Source organism: Malaclemys terrapin, chromosome 2 (assembly GCF_027887155.1).
Source record: "Malaclemys terrapin pileata isolate rMalTer1 chromosome 2, rMalTer1.hap1, whole genome shotgun sequence".
Classification (NCBI taxonomy): Eukaryota; Metazoa; Chordata; order Testudines; family Emydidae; genus Malaclemys; species Malaclemys terrapin.
Genome location: NC_071506.1, coordinates 212,944,401 through 212,960,475, shown reverse-complemented (window position 1 = coordinate 212,960,475; position 16,075 = coordinate 212,944,401). Strand labels below are relative to the sequence as shown.

Sequence of the window (16,075 nt, the reverse complement as noted above, 5' to 3'; positions counted from 1 at the left end):
CCTTTCATAAGCACTCATAATTAGTAATGTTTTATAATGAAGTATACACAACTATTTTGGAAAAACTTAAGCATGTTGACTACAGACTGGAAAATGTATGTTTCTGTACATTATACAGGTTACTGAAGATTGTTTGGCAGAGGGTTTTGTGTTTTTTGGTACTTTTTTTTTTTTTTTTTTTAAGATAGGATTCTGGTCTTTGGTTCAGCTACATTAGAAGTTTCTGAGCACTTATTTCAGTTTTCACCTGACCAGAGAGAGTGAAAATGCTCCTGTAATTCTTGCTAAATTATAACCTGACATGGTTTATGTCAAGGAAAAAGCAGAATACCTGTGGGCTAATAGCTATATTTTGCTTAAGTGAGTAGAAGGGATGCGCATGGCAGCATGAAAATGAAGTTTACCTTTGTTCCTCATGACACCATCTCTTTAAAATAAAATTATTTTGTGAAATATAATAAAACCTTTCCAAATCGCACTTTAACTCAAAAGCCCTATATTCTCACACACAAAAATAGGAGTTTCTAACATTTAGCAACAGACTAAAGGTTACCAGTTTGTAAACACTACAGCTGTACTGAGGTCTTTTATCACTGACTTCATTAATGTTACAAAATAGATAATACATTTACTGATCTATTATGTTATCAAATTAAAGAACTTGTCAAAATAAACAAACAGTCAATTTTGTACCTTTTTTATTGGGTGTTAGCTTACTTGCAAATTTGCAAAATTCAGTAATCCTCAATGGGTCTCCTACTCAGTGCAAATCAGTGAAAGTCTACTCAGTTCTTAACTGTATAATTGGAATATTGTGTAATTGGCTAAAATTCCTGGTAGTTATGCAATTAGTTGAACGAAATCCTGTTTTTAACAACAAAAGGGTAAAAGATACTCTATTTGTAGAGATTTAATTTAAAACTATACAAATATGCATTAAGTTGAGTTGCGTATCCATTTTTACTATGCTACAGGATAAAAATGAGGTTAATTCTATTTAAACATCAAAAATTCTTCCAAGACAGCATATGTATTTAAAGTCATAAGAAAAAGAGGATATTTGGAGCTCACACACCAACAAGGACACACCACATAACTCCTACCTCTCTGACTTCATGGAGTTGACCAGTATATTGACTCTTGGCTCTCCGGGCTGCTGCAGGCGATTTGTGATGTGTAACGGTAACAACGGTCGGTCCACTTTGACCCTGATGTTTTTGACTACTAGGAGATGCAGAATTACTCATCCCAGGAGGAAGCAAAGACAAGTTTCTGTTTCGTGAGGAGGGAGTGCTCTAGAATAAACAATAGGTTGTTAAAATGAAGAATTAAGATACATGAAAACATAATGTATGACCAAAAACTCTAAGGCTGCACTCTTCTCCTTATAAAACTGAACCTGGAGAACTATAGGCACTCAAGGCTTACTGATGACAAAAAACGCTGATAACAAGTATAGTGAAATTATGGCAAGGATCAATCCTGATAATGTAGAAGTCGCTTACTATCTACCTGGTTTGTTGAGATTTCTGAAGTAGGCTTCCCTAGCTCTGGCGAGTAATTTCAAAACATTGCTCTATATTAATATGCTGGAAGTGTCTTTGTAGCCAAACACACAAACCTTTTAAAGAGAGTAAATCTGCTTTTCTAAGCACAAAAGAATCTCAATTACGCTGATACAACTAGATTTTATAAAGTCACTGACCTATAATTCACGAGGCATGCTTGCTGATTTTACAAAAAGGTATTTAGTTAAAGTTAATGCTTTCCCCTGATTAGTTTCTGAAATAGTTTGATGCTTCCTTTGCATAATTTTCAAAGCAGCAGCCATTGTAAGGCCCATACTCCAGGTTAAATTAAAATGTGAAGCAGAAGTGTGCTTTGAAAGTGCCAAGAGATATTTTGGGGAGTGGATGAGGACAGGAGAGGGAGGCAATGGGGTAAGGGGGAGGCAGTGGGAGCCAGGGGCGCTTTGGGGTGAAGCCCAAGGGAGGCAGCAGGGACCAGGGGCACAGGAGGTGGGGTGGGTGGAGAGTCCGGGGGAACACAAGTGCAGTTCCCCTGAAACTGTGACAATGATATTTTATTTCATTTTTTCTAAAGGCCCAAATCCAGCAAAGTACTTAAACGTGCTTAAACGTTCCATTGATTTCAATGCGACTACTCACATGCTTATAACTGAGCATATGCTTAAGAGTTTGCTTGATTGGGGCCTTAATGTCAGAACATATTATACTAAATAATAATAAAGAACTGGAAAGTCACACTATTAAACTTTGTAATGTTAACAGCAAAAGTGGGTCAGTTGTGAAGCTTCCATCCAAATTCAAGTTCCTCAACTTCAGATCTAAACCCAAGCCACTTCACAAGAGTGTTGGGATTCGGAATTCTGAACTGGCCCATCATGAAAATAAATGAGCCGTGAAGGTGAAATCTGGACCTAGATCTGATCTTCCTCATGTTTCTGAGTGATTTGGATTCTGTGTCCTAGTTTTGGGTCCATCTCTAGTTAATAGTGAACTGTAAAGAGAAAAGGGAATGGCAGGCAAGCCGAGAAACGTGACTTGACCGTCCCTGCTAACTGGGCTGAGCACAGAAATCTGTTTTCATTTACTTTCCAAAAATTCTTTCAAACCACTATCCTTCTGCATTGAAATCTGTTTTTATAGGTTTGCTAATGACACCACATATTTATCATTCTGTGATACTACAGATACCAGAAGAGACATCATAGCCACAAGGAAGGTTAGCATGAGATTACTGGTACTTGTGATACCCAAGAGAGCCAATGTCTCCTTGTAAACCCAGAAGAGAGAGCAGATTCAAATAGAGAGGGAAAAGAATTGTATAAGGTTAAATTAGAACTGATTCCTGACATAATTATTGGTTGCGGATACTATCACAAGAGCTCTAAAAATTATATCAAATGATTGTTTTGCAAATATCTGTTCTTCAAATTGATATAAAACACCAGTGTAATCCAGAGCTTCTTTGTGTGTAGCTTGCTTTTAGAAGAGTCTCTATCTGCTGTTACATAATGTCATAAGACATTCGAAGTAGCCAGGGCAGGCTCCAGGCACCAGCATAGCAAGCAGGTGCCTGGGGCGGCCAACGAAGAGGAGGGCGGCACGTCTGGCCGTTCAGCAGCAATGGCGGCAATTCAGCGGCGTGGCCGTCACTCCCTCTGGGAGCGAAGGACCTGCCACCGAATTGCCGCCAATCACACTTTTGGGGGGAGGGTTGGGGGGAAGGGGGGCTGCTTGGGGCGGTAGAAACGCTAGAGCTGACCCTGGAAGTTGCTCTAGAAATCAAAACTCCTTTGTCTCGAGTGCCTGCCCTGAACCTCACTGCATAACACAGAACCTTTAAATTGTGTCCTCCCCTCCCTGTCAGCAGTTACCAGTCTCCTCTACTATTAATAATGGTCTGAGTTTTTTCCTCTCTCTGAGTTCAATTGTTCACATATCTGATCTTTTAATAGGGTTGCTACTCCATGGCTTATTCACTGCGTCACTCAAAGTTATTTTATACTAGAGAAAGCCTGAAGTATTGCAGTTTCAGTCAGGAACATAGATGTATCAGAACACATATAATGTATCATTGCAGATATCACAGTGATAGATGCTTTAGTGTGTTATCTATATGTGGTCCATCACAGCCTAGGCAATTTTTGTCCATGTTTGAAAAATGTTGTTAGTGGTTTAATTTCCACACTTAGAGAGATCTATGTAATGTGCTTGCTAAGCTTCTTCCTTCTGTTTTATTATATTCTTGTTATATGCATACATCTTTTGTTTTGATTTTATTTTAGTATCAGACAAAATGGCATGTATTGTATACTGACAACATTTTAATAAAAATGAGGGTGGCATAGATGCAATATTTTGAGTAAAATACAGGTATGATCCCACTATTTCTACATAAAAGTTCTATATATTCATACTTGCAAAGAACAGGTAGATGAGTTTTCATAGTTGCAAAGAGAATTATTGTAATAAGTTAATGGAAATAGAAGAGGAAGTCTTATTTTCACCAGTAGTGCCTATATACTCAGAATGGCCTCAAATTTGAAACAGTATATTGTAATTTGGCCAGTAAATAGCAACTGAAAGTATTCTCCTTTTTATCCCTCAAAGGCTAGTTAATGACACTGCAATCATGTATAATGACTGTCACTTTCATTAAAAGGTATTCGATCTAAAACGGACAAGCTTAATTTATAATTAGCATTGGGATTAAAGTCAGACATTGTGTATAACAGTCATGGTAATAGTAAATTTTGTCAACTCCAGATAATCCACTTTACCAACACATATAAAAGAGGCAAGGAGGGGACTTTGTTACATATTTTAGGAGAGCAATTAACTCTACACTCAGCCAAAAGATTGAGACATCTGGTATGTCAGAACCTGATACTATAAGCCCTACACGTGCAGAACATACTGCGACTACTCTCTATGCAGTGTAACAAAACACAGAGTACATAGATCTGGTTTAATGTATATCCTCATCATACACAAACACGCTTCAGAAGTCATAACCCAATCCTGCCAACATGGCTAAGTGCAGGGTTTGCTACCGTGACTAACTGCAGTTATAAGCATCAGCCATCCATTAAACTAACCATCATTGCTGGTGTTTTCCACTTCTGTTAAACAGAACTTGGACTAAAATGAGAGGCTTATTGTTTTTAAGTTATCTTTGGTTATATGGTATTGCTTAGATACAATTACAACTGAAGATATTTACAACACTGGGGAATCTAGATTCTTTACCACTGATGACTCGAGCCTTCCCTCTTATTAGAAGGCTTACTGAAATAGGCTGTACCTAAGTATATCAAAACATCACATACTTCCGGTATGATAAACATACAAGATAGATTTTTCCTTTTAAAAATCTGACTACCAACATAATGTATCCAATGGTAAAAAGGGGAAGGGAGAATCTTGGTAATGGGATATTTTTCAGAACAAGATCTGAAGCCCACCTCTCTCCGTACACTTCAGAGCCTGAACTCCAGCCCAAGCCACAACTTCCAAGCACTGTCTACACAGCTATTGTGAACGCACTAGTCTGAGCCCCGCAAGCCCAAGCCTGTAGACCCAAGCTGGCAAGCGCACTCCAAAATGCTATGCCTACATCCTCTATAGGATGCCAAGCAGGTTAGGGAAGAAGCAGCTCACTCAGTCCATCCTTACTATCTCTTCAATCATTGTCTCAACCCGTGTTGTTCCTCCTCCTACCTTCCATCTAATCTGAGAACAGCTCCTCTGCTCCACCACCCCGTTCTGAACAAGGCTCAGATTTAGAGCTGGATGTAGGGCACCTTTGAACATTCAATAACAGAGTGTGTTTTGATTGGTTTAGTAGATGTTCTCTCTATTAAAATGGGCTACAGTTCACAAAAATATCATACCTTTATTTACTTCTAGTAAATTCAGCCCTATGTGAAGTTCTAACATACCAGAGTTATCCCAAAGTGGTTATTTATCCAAAACCAAGTGCCTACCCACATGACAAGATTAAAGAAGTTGCAATTCTGAATTTCTTTTTAGTTCTCTGCAGAAGCACTTTGAAGTGAAGTGTGATCAAGCACAGTATAAAAATAAAATGGCATTTATTATTCAGTTTTATGAAATAGTTACTGCATCTAACTTATCTTTCATATAGTTCTGCTCTTATAATCATCTTACTTATATTATTCCTTTGGGAGATTACTGAAGATGAAATTTTAGTAACCTATAAAATTTCACCACACAAGAGAGAAGACTTGTCAAAATGTCATATCAGATCAAGACTGCCACCGATAAAGATTAACAAATTAAAAATGGACTGAACATTTTTTTTTACTTGACTAAAGTGGAGTTTATCTGAACTGTCTGTGCCTATGGTACATATTTAGATTAATCAAAACTCAAAAAAAAGCACCATGCATATGCTTTGTGCATACCTGACATGAATGCCATACATGGGACATATTTTTAAGTTAAGATAACATACTGCAAATTCCTCCTCCTCAAACAAATCCCTCCCATTTTCAAGTGTCTGGGGAAAAAAGATGAGTCTTGCAATGTGTCTGAAGATCATCATTAATATCAGCCGCATCTTTACTTACTTTAAGACTCCAGTATAAATATTTTACTGTCCCCTCAACTTTCCAGGGATAGGTGTTACAGAAAAGTTCTAGTATACGTACTGCTTTTACTTTAAGAGTTCATTCACTGGTTGCAGTTAGTGTGTCACTTCAGGACTAACTACAGAAAATGCTCCTTTTTGTGCAGACTGCAACATTACTTGATACATTTTCCATGCATCATCCAGAATTCTAGAGAACTGCAAACTACTTTTGTCATACAGATGTAGTTTAAGTGTTGATGCCTTCAAGAAATAGCAAAGTTTACTACCAAAAATGACAACCATTGCAAGAAATAGATTTCCATAGCAATAGTAATTTTAAATGTATATAGATATAGGGCTTCTCATTTCAAATGATCCCAAAGTGCTATTAAAAAAAAACAAAAAAAAACAAAAAAAAAAACCATACAAGAATCACTTAATCCACCACTGAAATGCAACTACTTTTGGATTAGCATATCAGAGCTGTTCAACAGCACAAAGTAGCACTATGGAATAATTTAAGAGAAATGAAAAATATCACTTGCATTTGAAATTCTGGTATGGGAGGGTTAGTTGAGCAACAGTTGGCTCAGTTGGAAATTAGACAAGATAATGAGTAAAAGCTTCCTCCATAGCTTAAAATATGAGATACATCCAATGTCAATCTCACATGAATAGCATTTCCTGTCTCCCAGAACCACTGGTTCTATATTGACTCACAAAGAAGAGAGTAATGTACTAAATCAGGGGTCGGCAACCTTTCAGAAGTGGTGTGCCAAGTCTTCATTTATTCACTTTAATTTAAGGTTTCGCGTGCCGGTAATACACGTTAACATTTTTTAGAAGGTGTCTCTCTTTAAGTCTATATTATATAACTAAATATTGTTGTATGTAAAGTAAACAAGGTTTTCAAAATGTTTAAGAAGCTTCATTTAAAATTAAATTAAAATGCTGATCTTACGCCACCAGCCTGCTCAGCCCGCTTCCAGCCTGGGGTTCTGTTCACCTAGGCCTGCAGCGGGCTGAGCGGGGCCTGGGGCCAGGACGCTGGCTGGCAAGAGGCCGGCAGCCAGGACCCCAGACCTTGGGGGGGGGGGCGGGTTCAGGGCAGACGGTGCAGGGCAGAAGGCTGGGTGTGGGGGGGGGCTCAGAGGTCAGGGCAGAGGGTATGTGGGGGGATTCAGGGCAGAAGGCTGGGGGTGTGTGGGGGTACAGGGCAGAAGGCTGGGTATGGGGGGTGCAGGGCAGAAGGATGGGTAGGTTAGGTGCAGGGCAGAAGGCTGGGGGTGGGGGGTGCAGGGCAGAAGGCTGGGGTGCTCAGCTCATGAGGGTGCTCCGTGCCCTGAGCGGCTCATGGCAGGGGGCTGGAAGGGCTATGCCCCGTTCCACCCACTTCCCTAAGGCCCGTCTCTACCTCTCTGCTTGCTCTACGGAGCAGTGAGGACGCTGCCGCTCGGCTCAGCTCCACTCCCCATCCCCCTCTCAAGGGCCATCGCCGGCAGGGAGAGGGAGGGGGAGGAGGAGGGGCTGGAATGCACCACGCTGTGGGAAGAAATGAGGGAGGGGGGAAGCTTGGCTGCCGCAGGACCAAGCTTCTGCCTCCTGCCCCCGCAGGGGAGAGCGGTGGGCGGGGCGGCTGAGTGGGGCTGGGGGCCGGGACCCCCCACCCACCGCTCTCCCCTGAGGAGGCAAGAGGCAGAATCTTGGTCCTGCGGCAGCCAAGCTTCCCTCCTCACCTGCTTCTTCCCCCCAGGCATGGCGCTTTCCGGCCCCTCTGCCCCTCCTCCTCTCACCGGGCAGGCAGCGTGCCACTCAAAATCGGCTCGCGTGTCGTGTTTGGCACATGTGCCATAGGTTGCCGACCCCGTACTAAATTATCCAAACCAGGGGCGGTGGGACTGCCCACGTTACTGCATGGCTGCGGCAGCGGCAGCACTGTGACGTGGGATGTGTAGTCACGCTTTATCGCCGGGGGAGAGCTCTTCCGGCAATAAAAAATAACCACCCCAATGAGAGATGGTAGCTTTATCGCCGGGAGCACTGTCTATACCGGCGCTTTTCAGTGCTAAAACTTTTGTCGCTCAGGGGGGTGTTTTTTCACACCCCAGAATGACTGACGTTTTATTGCTGAAAGTGGCAGTGTAGACACAGCCTAAGGCGGCTTCCTGCCCACCCGCTCCACACACTCCGGGAAGCAGCCGGCACGTCCCTGCCGGCCCCAGGGAGGAAGTGGGCGGTCTCCATGAGCTGCCCCTTCCCCGAGTGCCAAGTTGCTACAAGAGGGGTGTGCGGATCGTTTTCGGGAGCTGACACCGCACGAGGTAAACGCCGACCCTCTGACCCCCCTCCTGCACCCCAACCTCCTGCCCCAGCCAAGAGCCCACACCCAGTACCCAAACTCCCTCCCAGAGCCTTAGGCCAGGGGAGAGGGGGGTAGGACTTGGACGTCTTTTGGGCACCACCAAAAATTATCCAAACCTGCCGCCTCTGACCCAAACCATACATTTTGCACACGTCCCGATCTAAATACTCTTCCTTGCCTTATTCTACTTACCATATGGGGTTCTGATGGAGCCACAATACAAACTACTACAACTAGAGACTAAAATACGGTGCTTAGGACTGAGTGACACTTTCTTACCAACAGATCAAGGGACAGAGAGGAAATATGGATTTTAAGTTGGCACTCACTAACATTCACAAGCCTTGTGAATAGGAGAGGAAGCAGTAGACGTGATTTATCTTGACTTTAGTAAGGCTTTTGATACGGTCTCAAATGACCTTCTCAAACAAACTAAGAAAATACACCTAGATGGAGCTACTATAAGGTGGGTGCATAACTGGCTGGAAAACCATTCCCAGAAAGTAGTTATCAGTGGTTCACAGTCAAGCTGAAAGGACATATTGAGCGGGGTCCCACAGGGATCACTTTTGGATCCAGTTCTGTTCAATATCTTCATCAATGATTTAGATAATGGCATAGAAAGTACACTTATAAAGTTTGTGGACAATACCAAGCCGGGAGGGGTTGCAAGTGCTTTGGAGGATAGGATTATAATTCAAAATGATCTTGACAAATGGGAGAAATGGTCTGAAGTAAATAGGATGAAATTCAGTAAGGACAAATGCAAAGTACTCCACTTGGGAGAGAACAATCAGTTGCACACATACAAAATGAGAAATGACTGCCTAGGCAGGAGTACTGCAGAAAGGCATCTGGGGGTCATAGTGAATCACAAGCTAAATATGAGTCAACACTATAACACTGTTGCAAAAAAAGCAAACATAATTTTGGGATGTATTAGCAGGAGTGTTGTAAGTAAGACACGAGAAGTAATTATTTCACTCTACTCCACACTGATTAGGCCTCAACTGGAGTATTGTGCCCAGTTCTGGGTGCCACATTTCAGGAAAGATGTGGACAAACAAAGATATGGAGAAAGTCCAGAGAAGAGCAACAAAAATGACTAAAAAGTCTAGAAAACGGGACATATGAGGAAAAATTGAAAAAATTGGGTTTGTTTAGTCTGGAGAAGAGAAGACTGCGGGGGGTGGGGGAGACACGATAACAGTTTTCAAGTACATAAAAGGTTGTTACAAGGAAACGTGAGAAAAATTGTTCTCCTTAACCTCTGAGTTAAGGTTGGACATTAGAAAAAACTTCCTGTCAGGATAGGTAAGCAATGGAATAAATTGTCTAGGGAGTTTGTGGAATCTCCTCATTGGAGATTTTTAATAAGCATCTGTCAGGGATGGTCTAGATAATACTTAATCCTGCCATGAGTGCAGGGGACTGGACTAGGTGAACTCTTGAGGTCCCGTCCAGTCCTACAATTCTATGATTAAAATAAATAGATAGCTAATTTAATACCAGTTTCTTAGAGAGTTTTCGATCATTGATTTATTGCTGTATGTTCAGTCTCCTTCCAGTTGTGGAAGGGTTGGTTATATCTATAGGCAGCCCTTTTGTATTATTCTGTGTTTTTAATTTATGGGATTGTGAAACAGTCACTTTGTGAAACAAAGTCACTACTTTGTGTCAGCAACTCTTATTAGGACCGAGAAACACACTACACCTAACATATTGCTGTCACAGTATTTCTCTATAAAGCACGTCAAGTGAGATATCAAATGAAAACCAGTGAGACGTTGATCATTATCATCATTGTGAAATGTATGTGTTAACACTGTAAGAAGACTTATGGATACTTCCTGATATTATGTTGTAAAGTCTAACAAGGAAGAATGGGCAAAGAGGTCTTCTGCTATTCAACTATCTCTGTCTCTAATGTAAGTTAGCCATTGCGAAGCCACTTCACACTTGCAAGTGAAGTAAACAGGAAAAACAAGTTAAAAAGGGGGGATGTAAAGGCAGCATGGCACTGGCATCCAGGAACAAGCAGCATGGGAGGACAGTCTTATCTGAGGGTACTCTTCAAAAGGGGATACATTTCAAAGGTTTGCTGGACTACAAGAATCCCCTTTGGTTATCCATTTCACTGACGAACACCCTTTAATACAGAGGGAGGTGGTTCATGAAAAATCTGGATCCTGATTTGATTGAAAATCAGCAAGCTCTGCAAAAGGACTTTGAGGGTGAGAAACTCTCTCAAAGGAGTATAGCTTGTCAAAGTTACAATGAGTCTTTTAGAAGCGTATTACACTTTTGTTTTATTTGTAAGCATGGTTCCTTTCTGAATACTTACTTGAATCTGTGAATCTCTTTCTGTTAATAAACCTGAATTGGTTTTCACTATAACTAAATTACAGTGCGATGTTGTTAGAAAGGACCTGATCTTGAGTTGTAACCTTCCAGTGATATGTAAGTCTCTTTGGAGACAGAGGACTTGGTAATTACTATGAGTATCTAGTGATAGGAGCTGGGCACTATAGGGAGGCACTAAAGGATGGCAGAGCTGAGATTGTTTGGGTGGCTGACAGGGAACTGACACCCAGTTTAGCACCAGCAAATCTCTCTCTTGCTGAGGTAGGGGAAAGTATCTGAGGACTAGTGGTACTTAAGTGGAGCTAGCCTGCATCCATAATGCAGAGTGGTCATGTTAGCAGCTGACTGAGTTGTTCTAACTCAAATTTTAGCCTGCACCCCCTGATGGACCAGCTATCTTGAGTTAAATCACCACCACACTTGATGATGAGTTTGGGGCAACACCTGAGTTAAAGCTTGTCATCACTGCAAAGTTAAGAGGACAAGTCTCATTGAGCTTCAATGGGACTCATGTCTCTTAAGTTAGTACTTTTGAAAATCCCAGCCTCGGCTGTGTACCCCAAACAAAACTTGCTGTAGATATTGGTTAGTACTAACTTCATACATATGGAGTTTGTCATGCCATTCCTCTATTTCTATGCCTGTTCTTCTCTTGTGAGCACTCTGCAGGGGACTGAAATTAACAAGCATCATACTGTGAATTACAATTTTGCTGTGGTGTTTAAAAGGAAAATGTACATTGGTTATTGCTTTTCCTTTCCTTAAACCAAAACTGCATCATGCAAAATTGAATGATCCTTACAGAGCAATTTAAAATAGATTGTATGACATTTGCAAAACAAACCTACTAGCAATACTGTAACTGAATAACACACCATAGTATGATGTTCTAACTTCTATATTCCCTAAACCAGGCCTGCACAACATGCAGCCCGGGGGGCGCATGCGGCCCGTGTGGGCTCACCGTGCGGCCCGTGGGGGGTGAGTAGGCAAGCAGCAGGTGAGGGAGGGGGCTGAGGAACAGGGCCGGCTCTAGGTTTTTTGCTGCCCCAAGCAAAAAAAAATTTTGGCTGCCCCTCCCCACTGCACCTTCCTGCCGCCCCAGCCCTAGGTCACTGGTAACTCGTTCCCAGAGCGGGTCATTCAGCAGGAATTTTGGATGTGCACAGAACACAGACTGGATTGGTTCCCATATGGTTACAGAACTGCAGTGAAGTGGAACAGTTTTCAGCTTGTGTGATTGGAGGATATCTGGATGCATATTATAAGACTGTCCTACATAAATGAGGAAAAGTTGAGGTGCCTTTATTATTCTTTTGTTCCATTCTTTGTTTCTATGGGAAATTTGCCAATGCAATATCACTGTCTTCCTTTTAAACAAATAAAACTAAAACTTAATAATAAATAATAATAATAATAATTTAAAAAAGCAATGGCTATTGAAAATAGCAATTCCAGTCCTAATAACCACTGGGAAGCATTTCTTGCTCAATTTATTCTACTTTTTCTACAGCAAGTTACAGTGGATCAGTATATTTGATTTGGGAGAAATGAAGTAACAGATGCCCAAATTGAGCTTGAGCACTCCTGAATTTTGAGGGTGTTCAAATCTGGAAGGCAGGTGCTAGATTCCCTTTCTGAATATTAGCTAAATCTGGAAAAGAAAAGTCAATTTCTGCTTCCATGGCTCAGAAGTGTAAATCCTCCTACGTGCCTGATACTGTATCTAAAGCTGCCCAGTCTAGTAGAGCCTCCCCTCCCTTACTTTTCATTTTAAATTCTAGTGGGATCCACGTACCTGCCTTGCTAGGCTTCAGATAGAGAGATGCAATATCCATTTAGTCTATCCAATTCTTTCTTTGGGGGAGAGCCCAGGGCTGGGGCAGCAGGGGGTAGAGCCCAGGGCTGGGGCAGCAGGGGGTAGAGCCCAGGGCTGGGGCAGCAGGAGATGCGGGTGGGGGGAGAACCCAGGGCTGGGGCGGCAGGAGATGTGGGTGGGGGGAGAACCCAGGGCTGGGGCGGCAGGCGGTGCGGGGAGAGCCCAGGGCTGGGGCAGCAGGGGGGTGCAGGTGGGGGCCAGAGCTGGGGCAGCAGGGGGTGTGGGCGGGGGAGAGCCCAGGGCTCGGGCAACACAGGGGTGCGGGGGGGGAGCCCAGGGCTGGGGTGGCAGGGGGTGGGGGCCAGGGCTGGGGTGGCAGGAAGTGCGGGTGGGGGGAGAGCCCAGGGCTGGGGCAGCAGGAGGTGCAGGTGGGGGCCAGAGCTGGGGCGACAGGGGGTGCGGGAGAGCCCAGGGCTGGGGCGGCAGGAGATGTGGGTCGGGGGAGAAGCCAGGGCTGGGGCGGCAGGCGGTGCGGGGAGAGCCCAGGGCTGGGGCAGCAGGGGGGTGCAGGTGGGGGCCAGAGCTGGGGCAGCAGGGGGTGTGGGCGGGGGAGAGCCCAGGGCTCGGGCAACACAGGCGTGCGGGGGGGGGAGCAGGTGGGGGCCAGAGCTGGGGCAGCAGGGGGTGTGGGCGGGGGAGAGCCCAGGGCTCGGGCAACACAGGGGTGCGGGGGGGGAGCCCAGGGCTGGGGTGGGGGGCGGCAAAAAACCTAGAGCTGGCTCTGTCCCTACCATTTACAGCAAGCTGCAGCATGAGGTTTCAGTTCCACACTCCTTTCCCCTCCCTTTCCTGTTAATTGCGGCCGAGGGAATGCTGGGAACTGTAGTTCTTTCCCTGCTCCAGGGCTGGCTCCACAGGCAGGAAGCTAACCAAGGAAGTACAGCTCCCAGGGCTCCCTGTTGGTTCTCAGCTCCCATGCTGGATCCCTGCCGCCCCTGCAAATTTGCCACCCCAAGCACCTGCTTGCTTTGCTGGTGCCTAGAGCCTTCCCTGCTGAGGAGGCAAGGAGGCGGGGGGTGAGTAGGCGAGCCAGGGGGCTGAGGAGGTGAGCAGGGGGGCAGTGACGGGGGGGCAGGTGAGCCGGCGGCGGGGAAGGCGAGAGGGTGGGCAATGGCGGAGGGGCAGGTGAGCTGGCGGCTGAGGAGGCAAGTGGGTGGGCAGGTGAGCCGGCGGCCGGGGTGGGGGGCTGAGGAGGCGAGCGGCGAGTTGGTGGCTGACCTGTTCTACTGATCTGGTCTGGCTCCCATCCCCTCTCCAAGGGTTGCAGCTGTCTGAAAGTGCTTGCCTTCCATGCCTTCCTCATTCATTCAACAGGGCAATTGATTACAAAGTGGGGGGGAAGATCTTATTCTACTTCTAGCAAAAAGACAGTTTTCTTTTACCTTAATTATACTACCTTAGGGGCCCGCTATAACATATTACCAAGGTTCAATACCGCTGTTTCGGTGGGGCAGTGCTAGGGAAGGAGGGTTTGTTTCCGCGGGGTGGGCGGCTCTGGGGGGGGGTTGTTTCGGGGCAGCTGGGCAGAGTTGGGGGGGTGTTTCAGCAGCGCTGCGGGGGTTGTTTCAGGGGGCTGGATGGCGCTGGGGAGGGGTTCAGCACTCAGCTGTTTTCTTTGGAGTAATATGGCCCTTGCTGCTTTACGAGTTGTGCAGGCCTGCCCTAAACAAATGTTTCCTGAAGTCTGGTCCACAAACCAGCAGCTGTCTATGGAGTGCCTGCTAGCCACATGGTGCTACTCTCCTCTACGTTTCCAGCTGCTAAACTGCACTCAAAAGAAACTAAAGTAAAATTAGGAAAACATGTAATGTATTTTCCCATGTAAGCAATTGCTGCAGATGCCAGGAGGGTGTTATTTGATCAGCAACAAAGGGGAGGTAGTCCACGCTATCATGAACAGGAAAGGGAGGTGGGTCCACCAGACAATAACTCTGTTAAGATGAGCTTTGAACAGTTTGAGAGCCCCCTTCCCTAAACTGTGTTCTCTCCTAGAAAAATAAGCAATTTCCTTAGTTTATCTGAATTATAAATAAGTATGTCTTCAGACATGAATATTCATGTATTACTGCTGGGAGCCAAGCAGTCTCTCTGTTTCTTTCTGAATTTTTAATATTAATCTGTATTTTAGATACGATCCTCCATGGTCTGTTCACTAATATTATTATATGTTTAAAATGCAATGGACACCCAGTTCCCCTTAAATCAACATTTTAATCCAGAAAATGCACTTGTTTTTCTCCTGTAAATTACTTATTTTATGTAGCTCAGTTTCAATTTTACATTTTCATGAATCAAGAGGGGAGGTTTTTTTAAAAATAGAGGAGAATTTGAACAAGATCAGGATATATCCACTTGAGGTGGCAAATATAAAAAGCCTACTTTTCTAAAAAGAAATGTAAAATCAAATAATTGAAAACTTAGTATTTAACGCTAGGAAAGGATCAGTAAAGATGCTGGGAAACTGCCCACTATTAACAATTGGAATGAGATTACCGACTCACTTCACAAAGGGTATCCTTCCACTAGAACCTTTAACTAAAGTTAGCTGACTGCTAATTAACTCGGGTTAGCCAACACATTTGTACACCCTAGTCTTGGCACTTCACAAATATTTGTTCCACAACACAAATGGTTTACATTAGGTAGAGGGTAGACAGACAAATTTTTTGTGGAGTGTCCAGACTAATGTGTACAAATGTGTTAGATAACTCAAATTAATTAGCAATCAATTAACTCAAGTTTGAAAAACTAGTGTAGACAAACCCACAGATCACCAAACTATTAACTTGAGCCATAGACAGACCAGATTTGAACCAGCGGCAGAGGTTGGATTCCATATATCATTATCTATCCTCCAAACCAAGTCCCCTCTTTGTAAAAGAAGAAAAATTACATATTATCCCTCAATATTCACTTTACATCTTTCAAGAATTCCACACTTTAATTTGTAAAATGTTAGCAAGCTCAACTTTTTCTTATCTAACTTTGGGAGCAAACAAGACCACCCATTATTCTTTGAAACCAAACAATTTTCAGTGATTTATACTACCACATTGATATGCTGCCTTATAGAAATTAGAAATTAATGGAGATATCCCATCTCCTAGAACTGGAAGGGACCTTGCAAGGTCATCGAGTCCAGCCCCCTGCCTTCACTAGCAGGACCAAGTACTGATTTTTGCCCCAGATCCCAAGTGGCCCCCTCAAGGATTGAACTCACTACCCTGGGTTTAGCAAGCCAATGCTCAAACCACTGGGCTATCCCTCCCTCACACAGTATAATCATTTTCATACCCAAGTCTATGTATGGACTAACTTCCCAGCTACTTTCCTAACCTATTAAACCTTTA

The 16,075-nt window shown here is 43.8% G+C and overlaps 1 protein-coding gene across 1 annotated transcript in view; it reads right to left on the bottom strand.

Annotated features, from left to right (window-relative positions):
- OSBPL10 (oxysterol binding protein like 10) overlaps window positions 1-16,075 on the bottom strand; it is a 179,707-nt gene that overhangs the window by 109,496 nt on the left and 54,136 nt on the right. Inside the window, exon 4 of the mRNA XM_054019842.1 lies at window positions 1,104-1,295. Within this exon, the coding sequence (XP_053875817.1) occupies window positions 1,104-1,295 (192 nt within the window). The remainder of the gene's footprint in view (window positions 1-1,103; window positions 1,296-16,075) is intronic.